The following is a 12500-nucleotide window of genomic DNA, read 5'->3' on the forward strand; positions in this document are numbered from 1 at the left end:
CCTGCAGACCTTCCTCTCCTGCAGAAATACTCACGCACATACGCGCACATACACGCACACAAAATCAAATGCACAAGCGCTCACACACACGTACAGAGACACACTTTCTCTCTGTCTTTGCTTAATTTCTGTCCTTTGGTGCTGTCCTCTCTTTCGTCACGATAATGCTTTATCGCTGTCTTTCTCTCCCTCCATCTCTCGTACACTCACTCTCTCTCCCTCTCTCTATCTCTCTCTCTCTCCCCTCATTCTCTCTCCCTCTCCCTCTCCCTCTCCCTCTCATTCTCTCTTTCTCTCTCTCTCTCTCTCTTTCTCTATCTCTCTCTCTCTCTCCCTCATTCTCGTTCTCTCCCATAGTCCTCTATCTCTTCTCCACCAGACTTTCACCAGCTTCCTTCCTAGACTTCTTAGACAAGAGTTAGTACAGCGCGGTTTTGTGTGTGTGTGTGTGTGTGTGTGTGTGTGTGTGTGGTGTGTGTGTGTGTGTGTGTGTGTGGACGAGATATAAGGACTGTATTCGTACAGTATATAGTCAGTGAACCTAAAGTACAGTATTCAAGCTATATGAATATGGTAAATGGTGCATTGTGCCACTAAATATTTATTACCCACAATGAACCATTTACCCATATTCACACCATGGCAATTTTCTGCCTTATACTCCTCCGGATGTGGGAAATCCCAAACAATTGTTCCCCCTTCCCCCCCCCCCCAATCAATTTACCATTCATGACCATGCAAGACATACATACTGTACGCACTCTAAGGGTGAGTTTTTCGTGTTTTCTTTCTGGTTGCAAGACATTGAATGTCGGAGGAAAAGTGCTACATTTTTTACAGATCCTCGTCGTCGTTTTTAATTTAGCCGAACCTCTGAATGACCCTGAGTATGTCAAGTGACTCTATCACTCTTTAACCCATTTCTGACCTGAGATCAGATTCTTACGAGGTTTTCCACTGGAGAATACACTGGTCTGATTAAACCCATTCTGACCTGAGATCAGATTCAGTCGATTTTTCAAAAATAGCAGACCTACAAGCTCGTAGCGCGCCACTCGGTGGCGCGCTATGAGCTTGTAGATCTGCAGCGCGCCACTCGGTGGCGCGCTATGAGCTTGTAGATCTGCTATTTTTCAATAGCTAAAGCATAACATGATGCTAACACCAAAACGGGTTCTCGACCAAAATTGGTTAACTTTTCACGTTTTCCTTCCCCTGCCAGCCCCGCACAGGCTGCCGATACCGGCCTGATTGAAACGTCCTTCGAATCGCGCAGCCAGAGGAGTTGTGAAAAGCTAGACATGAATTAATGATTGAATTAATTATCGGAGTCACATAGCGTACAATTAATTTTGTGGCTTTGCCTGAGTCTTTTTTTCCCCCCGCCGTCGTGTGTCTAGCGTAGTAGAGAATGTCAAGAAACATTTTCTAATTAATTTATGTGTGATTATCAGGGATAGTTTCTGGAAGGTCTCCACTTTCAATTTGTGAAAGGCTAGCAGTGGAGTGAGGGGAGGCTGGGAGAGACGGGCGTAGGGAGAGCGAATGAGAGAGTGGGCGCGCACGCACACGCACACACACACACACACACACACACACACACACGCGCGCACGCACACACACACACGCACACATACATTACACACACATATACACACGCACACATACATTACACACACATATACACACGCATGCATGCACGCACGCACGCATGCTTGCGTACATGCACACACTCTCATTTCTCCTTCCTCTGTCAATTTCTCTCTCATAACCCTCACACACAAGCACGGTACACACACACACACACACACAAGCACGCACACACACACACACACACAAGCACGCACGCACGCCCGCATGCATGCACACCATGGTTTTGTGCTATAGAATCACTTTCTAGAGAATCCCACCCTGTTCCTTGAATCTTGACCCCTTTTAATGATGTTCTTTCTAGTGTGTTTGCTCTGAATTCACCACATGAATAATGGGGTGCATGTGTTTGAATGTTGAACACTAAACTACTAATATGGATACCGTGATATGACCGCGTGTGGACCGTGATATGACCGCGTGTGGACCGTGATATGACCGCGTGTGGACCGTGATATGACCGCGTGTGGACCGTGATATGACCGCGTGTGGACCCGCTGCACTGAGTAGCATTTCACTTTGTGTACTTGTATTGTGCTGAGTAGAGACAAATAAAGCCTTCTTGATGTGGGACTAGATATGGTTTGGGATTTTGGATATCGTAATATCGTGATCGTAGCAAAGTAAAAAAAAGAAAAAGTAAAAAAAAAAAAGAAAACTACAAGCTCACAACGTGATGAATTGTGAGCTTTTAGATTGGCAATTTTCTTCTTATTTTTTTTTTTTTTATGTAAAAGAAATCGGAAGTTTCAGCTCAGTCCTAGACAATATCAGTCTAGACAATATCAGTTTAGTTTGATCTAACAATGAAGGCTGAAGGTTTGACTCAATGCAGATGTTTTTGATAGGCTTGGCACACTAAAAGTCACCTCTCGTTTTACTTGTGGTAGATCATGTGTTTTAATAATTATTTGATTTCACAAAACTTATGCTTTTCCCTTACTGACTGACTACTTAGATGAGACCATAGTCTCTGGCGTGCGCGCTCGCACACACACACACACACACCACACACACACACACACACACACACACACACACACACACACACACACACACACACACACACATGCACACACGCACACACACACACACACACACACACACACACACACACACACACACACACTGCAGACTGCAGCACACATACACAATCTTATCACCCAGCCACATAATATTTGAATGCCAAAAATGAAGTTTTTTTCCCTTCCCTCCTGTGAATGTCAGCATACTGTGCTGGTCTTGAGACGGACAGGGCAGTCAGTGCTTCAACCGTCCTCCTCCTCGTCACTCTGTCTCTCTCTCTCTTGTTCCGTCTCTCGCCCTTCGTCCCCCTGACAGAGGGGAAGATGTTCTTTTAACCCATTCTGAACGGGAACCCATTTTGTGTCGGCATCATGTTATGCTTTAGCTATTGAAAAATAGCAGATCTACAAGCTCATAGCGCGCCACCGAGTGGCGCGCTACGAGCTTGTAGGTCTGCTATTTTTGAAAAATCGAAGAACGACTGACATTTTTTTAATCTGATCTCAGGTCAGACTGGGTTAATCAGACCAGTGTGTGTCCAGTGGAAACCTCGTATGAATCTGATCTCAGGTCAGAATGGGTTAACCCGTTTAGACCTGAGGACGATTCTACAAAATGACAGTTTTCTGAAAAACCCTATGTTTCTATGTTAGTGCTGCTCAACCTTTTCCATGTCTAGGACCCCCCAGAATTATCTGTATTTGGCTGCCAACCCCCATCTGAAAATATGTTGTTCCTGCAGGACCCCCCCCCCCCCCGGAAGCAAAGATTTGAGTTAAAAAAAAAGTTCATTCTGAAAGAATATATTCAAACATTTGGGCCACATTTCATGATTTTTCAAAAATAGCAGACCTATACAAGCTCGTAGCGCGCCACTCGGTGGCGCGCTACGAGCTTGTAGATCTGCTATTTTTCAATAGCTAAAGCATAACATAGGTGCTAACACCAAAAGGGGTTCCCGCCCAAAGTGGGTTAAGTTCCTTCGTCTTTTGTTGTTGTTGTGGTTTTCTTTTTTTATTACGATCATTTTATCTTTCCTCACATTTGGGGGAATTTGCATGCTCGCTCCTTGCTCTTTCCCGGGCGCCGTATGTATTCGGCAGATAAAAGTTCAGCGGTGCAGTTAAGAGAAATTAGTTGGGTAAACAGTGGTAAATGTCAATGATAAAGTTCTGTTGAAGCTCATCTGATTAGCACGGCCGAACGCAGGTGTGTCTTATCTCAGACGGCGCAACAGAGGGTAAAATGGAAATGATTGCGTCGGTCCTGAGCAGTTGATGCCTATCCCCAGAAATGTCTATCTATCGAGCTGCAGTGCTGAGTCTGCCGGACGCCATGACAGAGCTGGCCTGAAGATGATGGGAGAGAGAGAGAGAGAGAGGGAGAGAGAGAGAGATATAGAGGGAGAGAGAGAGGGAGAGAGAGAGAGAGAGAGGGAGAGAGAGGGAGAGAAACAGGCCAGGGAGGTTTTTTAGGGAAGAGAAGGGGGGGCGAGAGCGGAGGAAGAAACTATATATACTTGGTGAATGAATAGTTTGTTGGCCGGGGCTCAGCTTGGCCCTGTCTTTTTGTCCTCTATAGACGAATTCAGAAACGGGTCTCATGGTCGCAGCTTACGCATGAGTATAAGTATAAGTATAAGTATGAGTGTATAAAGTACGGCAGCCTTGTGTTCATAAAACAGAAAGATTGGGTATTGGGTATTTCAGGACCTTTCACTGCTTCGTCTCAACCATTACTCAATGGCTCTGGTCTCAGCTATACCGGCGCGGTGGATATTTTGACATTCCGTTTTAGTTTTTTGGAATGTTGCCACTATACTGGTGGAGCAGCCATAAACTACACACAGGTTCATCTCGATGTTCTGGGCACCTTTGTTATCTTATAGTGTTAGTGTAAAAAGCAGGTGAAAGAATAACGTTTGAGGCAGACTAACATCAGTCGCTCTACCGTTCACTGTAGTAGAAGAGATGCGCCTGGTGAGGGTTTAAACCCCGCAGCTTCGTCTGTACACTGTACACCAGTGGGGTTCAACCTTTTTCACATCAAGGTCCATTATCTATTCTGTATTTGAGCCACGGACCAACATTTAATGAGATATAGCCTCTCAGACCCATAATAATAATATTTCGTTATCGTTGGATAAGACTTTGTCCGTGCTGTATTGATGCGGTATACCATTAGGAGAGATAACAGGCAAACAGTTGATCAGAATTACACAATTACACAAGTCTACACAAGTATTGTGTATAGTAGTTAATAGCGCTGCAGGTGTTTAACCCATTCTGACGTGAGATCAGATTCATACGAGGTTTCCACTGGACACATACACTGGTCTGATTAACCCATTGTGACCTGAGATCAGACTCTAAAAATGTCAGTCGTTCTTCGATTAAAAAAAAAATAGCAGACCTACAAGCTCGTAGCGCGCCACTCGGTGGCGCGCTATGAGCTTGTAGATCTGCTATTTTTCAATAGCTAAAGCATAACATGACGCTATCACCAAAATGGGTTCCCGTTCAGAATGGGTTAACAAAAGTGTGACTCTTGAGAGTGTAAAGTGAAACCAAAATGGACTCTTCAAGAGTTAAAGATCTATGTCCATTTCAGGGTCAGGGTCCATTTGGTTACCAACCTTTCCATCATTTGGCTGCAGGGACCACTCGTCAAGGACCACTGGCTCCAGTGCTCTATACACACCAAGGCTGTGTCCGAAATCACTCACTATAGTGCTCTATTGTAGTGAATTAGTGTGTCATGTTGTCCAATTTCAAATGTACAGTGACCATTATTATACCCTATTACGGCTATTATAGTGTACTAATTTCATCCCACAATGCACCGTGATGTGTATAAGGTACGGTTGATGATCACTAGCCATACCAGTCCCACAATGCATTGCGCTGGTTCCGGTGAAAGTAATCGACTGCAACTTGAGTGTTAGTGTCCGAGGTTCTTTTTTTGAGGGCCGCTAGGCTAGCCCCTGCTATGCACATGCTTTGTGTGTAGGTGTGTTTGAGCGGGAGGCGGCCTTTTTCCGACAGCATTCTAGCCGACGGGGCAACGATCCGATCCGCAGCGGGGGGGACATTCGCTGCGATGCGAAAAAGCGATGGTCCGACATGCGCTGCTCCCGTGCTTGCGGTTAGGGTTAGGTTAGGATTGAGGTTTCGGATCAATATGCTGTCGGGGAAAAAAGACCTGCACCCTGTTTGAGCACGTGTTTGTAAAACTATGACGAAAAATGTTCGTCGACTACCTAATTTTCACCTAAATGGAAACTAAGCCATGATGACTAAAACTAAGATATATACTGTCAATTTCGTCAACAATTTAAAAACTAGACAAACATTTTAGGAAGAGACTAGTGGAAAAGAGATCCAGTATAAGTCATTTTACACGTGGTTGCAAGTTGCAACGCGTCGCGCTGCGACGCATTGTGAGCGTGTAGATCTGCTATATTCAGCAAGTGTATAAAATCTAAATTTGCTGCCAAGAACAACACTGGTTTGTGTAGCACATATACTGTGATGATTTGATTGGCTGATGTATGATGATGTATCATGCTACGAGCACCCCTCACTTCACACAAGTGTGATCTTTGAGGGGTGATAGCGACTCCTATGTCCAGCTTGTGGTGTGTGTGTGTGTGTGTGTAACCCAAATCTTGTCCTAACACAAACATTAAATACCATTGACAATGAATGGACATTTTTGTGTGACACAAACATTGATGACGAAGTTGATGAGGAGGCAAATTGTGATTGGCCGGAAAGACATGATGTACAGTATACTGTATGATGATGTACCATGATAAGAGCGCCCCTCACTTCACACAGGTGTGATTTTATTTTCATTATATTCTAACAATTGCTACAGTAAGAGACTCATCTTACCATAATAAAGCATCTGACAGGTCCTGTGAACAGAGGAACCCCTCGCACGTGAGAGAGAGAGACATAGAGAGACATAGAGAGAGAGAGAGAGAGAGACATAGAGAGAGAGAGAGAGGAATGTGAGTGTGGGGATTTGTCATTCAGCAGAGGTTATACCCCACCTATTAGTGCGGGGTCGGAGTGCCGCGCAGATAAAGATTTCCTGTTGTACTGTGTCAAAAAATCAATAGCTCCGCCAGCGATGTGCTCATTTGATATCAACAATAGTCTTTTTAAAAATCAATTAGCCCTGATAGAAGAGACATCGGTGTCGGGTTACACCCTCCTTTCTCTTCCCCTCATCGATATCCAATCAGGCCGCGCCGTTTTCTGAGGGCGCTCTTCCCGCATTGGTCGATCATGGAAGATGATGATGTCCCAGAGTGTGGGTTTTTCATACGCGACGATGACCCGCGGAGCAAGTTAGGTTGACCCGCACGCCGTGTTGTCGGAGATAAGTTGATGATTAGCTACCCAGTCCAGGTACTGTGTGACATGAGCTCTTACCCCTGTAGTCTGGTAGCGTGGGTGCGTGCATGAGAGAGGGGGTTGGGTGTAGAGTTGATTTTGACAGATAATGTTGATATAGTTTTAGTCGTAAGTCTTTTGAATATACCTTTTCATTTAGTATTTAGTAACGTTTTTGTCATGTGAAATGTTTTAGTGTTTATAGTCGACCAAATGTCATAAGATTGATGGCGTTGCATGCTGAAAATAGCAGATCTACAAGCTCGTGTAGATTGCCAAGCATTAAATGACTTTAGTTCTACTGGATCTCTTGACTTATCCACTAGTTCCCTTCCTAACATTTTAGTCTAGTTATTATTTGTTGACAATTATTGTCAACATATTTAGTCTTATAGTTTTAGCCATCATAGCTTGTTTATTATTTAGTTTTCCTCAGTGGAGGAGGTACTGTAGTCATAGTACTGTACTGACGAAGTCAACACCAGTTGAGTGGTGTGAGTTTAACTTGAACCACAACACCATGAATTTACTATATTATGATATTGAACAATCACAGCGACCATCAAAAACCATGACCTCCCCCCCCCCCCCCCCCCCCCTGCTCCCACTCCTCCCATCACACCTCCTCCCCCCCTACTGCCCACTCTGTGGTTAATTGCATTAGTCATTTAATTAATGACAGACTGATTGTTTTATTGTGCTGGCTTGTCACAGAGGCCTGCTGAAGCGTCTGTATTGATAAGGTTGTGTGTGTGTGTGTGTGTGTGTGTGTGTGTGTGTGTGTGTGTGTGTGTGTGTGTGTGTGTGTGTGTGTGTGTGTGTGTGTGTGTGTGTGTGTGTGTGTGTGTGTGTGTGTGTGTGTGTGTGTGTGTGTGTGTGTGTGTGTGTGTGTGTGTGTGTGTGTGTAAATACAATGTCAAGCAAGCGAAAATGAATAAAGCTGTGTGTATTCTGTGGGGCTGGATGTTATTGATAACAGTCCTAGTCGGCCTTCTGTTTTGGTGAATTATCATGAATCACCATTCAATAGACAAGCTGTATGCACGCGTGCGTGTGTGCAAGTGCGAGCTTCGCATAAATGTGGTGAAATATAGGGTTGAATTATTGTACAGTGTGTGCTGTACAGTACAGTACAGTACATGTGTCTGAACACATGATCAGAAACAAAGAAGTGTCAGACAGACAGAAGCGTGCTGTGAGGAATGGCTATAGTGCAGCCTTGTTGATACGCACACTGCTGGGTCATTATGAGGCTGTGAGGCGGGCAGGCAGGCAGGGAGGGCTAATTAACAAGGATTAGGATTGTTGGAGGCCCCATGATGCTAGTCTAGACTAGCGAACACACACAGCTAACCTGTTGGGATTAGCCAGAAGCACTGATTACTACTATCCCTTCTATCCCTCTGTGGTCACCTCCACCTCTCTCTCTCTCTCTCTCTGTCTCTCTGTCTGACTGTCTGTCTGTCGCTCTATCTGATTGCATTAAACAACATTAAACAATGTTTAACTCACTTTGCCTATTGCTTTGCCACTCGATGTGCCACTCACTTTAAGCATGCGCATACCCTCTATATCTATACTACTGTGCAGTCAATCACCACTGATTTATTCTCGCTTGAAAGGTTACTGAGACTGATCTCCACAAAAGTGTACAGTATCCATCATAACTGGTTATAAAACTGTGGCCACCAAAGCATGGACAGCACCCAGCATGTTATGTTATGTTATGTGTGACCATGTGAGTATAATGTAAAATAAATACTAAATGAAACGTTTTAATATTCCAATTTGACTTCTATCAGTTTCATGCCATCCCTCCCTACACCAAAAGCTGTTCAGCACAGCTCAGAGAGTAGTCATTTAGAATGTCCACCCGTGTGACTACTATAGCATTGGTGAAAGGATATGACACAACTGGCTACGCACGTCGGGGGAACACCATGTTTTCACTCTTAATAGCTGACAAAGTAATCTCTCCGTCTAACGGTGTTTATAATAAGTTAATATCTGTGTTTTCTCACCGGGGTAAAAATCCCAAGACGGTTTCACAATGAAGGGTCACTGTAGCTGGTCAAGCTGATAAGAGGGTCATGTGAACGGGATTGACCAATGGCGTGGACGCACACTGGACATTGATGAAGTGGCGAGATAGAGAAGGTCAGAGTGGCCACAGCGAGGCCCCATGCAGCGGATGATGAGGAGATATAGATAGGATACTGCTGGCTGAACAGATGCTGGACTTCAGACTAAGTGACTTTTAAACAGGTCAAACTAGACTGGCCGGCCTGGTGACTCACTGGACGTTGTAGGCCTCAGACAAAACAAAAGCTAAAAGCTCATTTCCAAACCTTGAACAACATCCAAGAGGGTTCCTTGACCTGCTGGCAGTGTTGATTTTTAACAGCAGTCATAGTCCTTTGAATACCGGTAGTTTCGTTTTTAGTCATATTTTAGTCATCTGAAATGTTTTGTTCTAGTTTTAGTCGAGTTTTAGTCGAGTTTTAGCCGATCTACAAGCTACAAGTGAGCTTGTAGATTGGCTATTTTCAGAGCGCAACACCTGAGCGCAATCAAACTGGTTGACTGATTCTGGTAGCCAACTCGGTAGTGTGCTGGAATAATTGTTAGACTCTGAATCCACACCTCCTGGGTTTGAATCCTGCTGCTTTTCCAACACGTTTCTTTTGGTGATGAACTGTTCTTTTTTGGTAAACTCGTTTTTGATAAACTCGTTTGTTTTGGCGATAAAGTATAGACTTAGACCACGACAGAGGGCCGCCGTCTCTAGCGAACTTGAGCCACGAGAGACACCACCGAGCGCGCTAAAACGTGCGAGTTCCCGTGCCTAACGTTGCAAAGTGGCGGGGGCGGGGGGGCGTGTCTTTATGCTACCGGGGCGTGATTTTGAATCACCTGTTTTTGTTAGCCAGTTCTTGTTTGCTTGCCATCATTGCCAAGCTCTGCTGTCCACACTGAGACTGTGACTGTGAGATGCATTTATTTGTATAATGTATAGCAGAGTATCATTGTACAGTAGTTCAGTGTCATGCGTGACCTCATGTATTATGACACCGCGACGACGGTTATTCAGACATCGACAGATTGCAATTTTGACCACATGCAGCCGTTAAAAAGTCATCATTAATTCACATCTCCCTCAAACCCTGTGTTCCCTCTGTCTTCCTCCCTCAGCCACTCCCCCTCTTCTAACCCCCCCTCCCCCCCCCTACCACCACCACCACCGCTCCCTCCCTCCCTTCCCTCTGTACACTCCCCCCCCCCCCCTCCCCCGGCTGTGGGAAAGCCATTTTATCAGCGTCTGTCCGTTGTTCTCTGGTGAGTATAGATACAGAGAAGATAGATGAGTGTTTTGACATGGAGAGTGTTAGACAAACACTCTTATCGGCCCGCCACTTTAGGCCGACCCCCGAAACACTCGCCTGAACCGTGGAGGAGGGAGAGCGGGGGCGGGGTGGGTGGGGGGTAGTGGTGTGTGTGTGTGTGTGTGTGTGTGTGTGTGTGTGGGGGGAGGGGGGTTGGTGTGGTGGGGGGAGGTCAAATTCGGTGTGCATGCTTATGAGGAAGATAGAAAATGGGAGATAATGTCGGAAAACCGAGAGAGAGCGAGAGAGAGAGAGACAGGCAGAGACGGTCTCCCCCCTCCCTTATTGTCCAGAAGCATACCCCAAAGGCACATGGTGTAACCGTGTAGCAGGTGGTATTAATCCCACCCCAGTAGATCACACAGAGCCTCTAACGGAACAGCCCGTATTACGGCTCGCGAGCTCATCAATTTGTTCCCAGATGTGCCGACAGACATGACTCTATTGCCTCCTGCAGAAGTTGAGCGTTAACCGCTTGCCCTGGCAGTTCTAGCTGTCTTAACCCATTCTGGGCGGGAACCCGTTTTGGTGTTTTAACTAAGCATTATGTTATACTTTTAGCTATTGAAAAATAGCAGATCTACAAGCTGTGAACTTGTAGGTCTGCTGTTTTTGAAAAATCCTGAAAATGTGGCCCAAATGTTTGAATATATTCTTCCACAGAGGCTTCTGAGGGGTTCCCGAAACAACATATTTTCAGATGGGGGGGTCGGCGGCCAATTACATATATTTTTTGGGAATCCTTTGACATGAAATTGTTTGAGAACGACAGGGTTTTTCAGAAAACTGTCAGGATTTAGAAGACATGTGTAGAATCGTCCTCAGGCCTAAACGGGTTAAGTTTTAAATAGATGGACACATCTCCCATGCCCCCTGCGGTGCCCCCGCGCTATCAGCCTCTATCTGGGCTGTAGCAGACTCCAGCCCAAGCCCTGACTCCCATCCCTCTGCAGTTATCACTTTGAGGAAGTGCACTATAGGGGCTGGACGGCAGCACGTGGCTGCAATGCATGGGTCCGTTTGGTGCAAACTCCCCCTGGTGTCTGCTGTGCTGGTGCACCTTATTCCTGGATGGATGTGCCATGGATGGTGGTGGGTTCGTGTCAGGTTCAACCCGGCCGTGAGAAGCTCTTCTCAACCTCTTAAAACGAGTTTTATGTTATTTTATTTATTGGACATCTCTTCTCTATATATAGAAGAATATACTTCCAGTCGATATCTTTTCAGTATCTCTCTGCTATGATTGTGTGAAGCAATTTCACAGATTAGTTTCACAGATTATTATTTTTTGGTCCGATTCACACCTCAAGAGGTTTGTGACCGGTGCGTATAGGACGGTATAGGACCAAGTGCACATCACTCTGATCACACTGTCAGGAACTTTTAGCTCTTTGTTCCACTTTCCGGTCGTTAGACCTTCATCCAGGACAGACAATAATGTCTTTTGAACGGATTAGAACATGGGGCTCTCATCAGTTTGCCTGGTACGGTTATTGGCATTACGCTGTTGGCCTGCTGGTCTACCGACATGACAGATACGTAAACTGATCTCTCTCTCTCTCTCTCTCTCTCTCCCTCTCTCTCTCTCTCTCTCTCTCCAGATGATGTGGCGCTGAGTGAAGCAGGTGATGACATCACCAGGGTTGTAGCGTGCAGGGATCTCCACCCTGACACCACGTGGGGTCCCTACCCAGGGGTCATCCAATCAGATGACAGTGCAGAGGACCAGGAAACAGAGGTGAGGGGGTCACAGAGTCTGTCCTGCGGGGTCCAGTGTAGTTATTTACTACTAATTGAACTAATCAGTCTGGAATGAATTCACACATTTCACTGCCATGAAGTTAATGAAGTTAATGCTGAAGCATTACAAGCACTATAACATGATTAAATTGTTACCGTATGTACATTATACATGATACATCTCTCTGCTGTCGGGAGGAAACCTCATAACTCCAACATTTTCATTTTTCAGGAAATGAAAAAAATATTTTTTTTTCAGGAAATAAATAAAACCTTGTATTTTTAAAACAAAGCAATA

The 12500-nt window shown here is 45.2% G+C and overlaps 1 protein-coding gene across 1 annotated transcript in view; it reads left to right on the forward strand.

The window, feature by feature from the left end:
- The window catches only part of zfpm1 (zinc finger protein, FOG family member 1), a 113723-nt gene that overhangs the window by 68898 nt on the left and 32325 nt on the right, over positions 1–12500 (forward strand). Inside the window, exon 4 of the mRNA XM_080762247.1 lies at positions 12064–12200. Coding sequence (XP_080618373.1) covers positions 12064–12200 — 137 coding nt within the window. The remainder of the gene's footprint in view (positions 1–12063; positions 12201–12500) is intronic.

This window comes from Protomyctophum bolini (genome assembly GCF_963924005.1).
Source record: "Protomyctophum bolini genome assembly, chromosome: 4".
NCBI lineage: Eukaryota > Metazoa > Chordata > Actinopteri > Myctophiformes > Myctophidae > Protomyctophum > Protomyctophum bolini.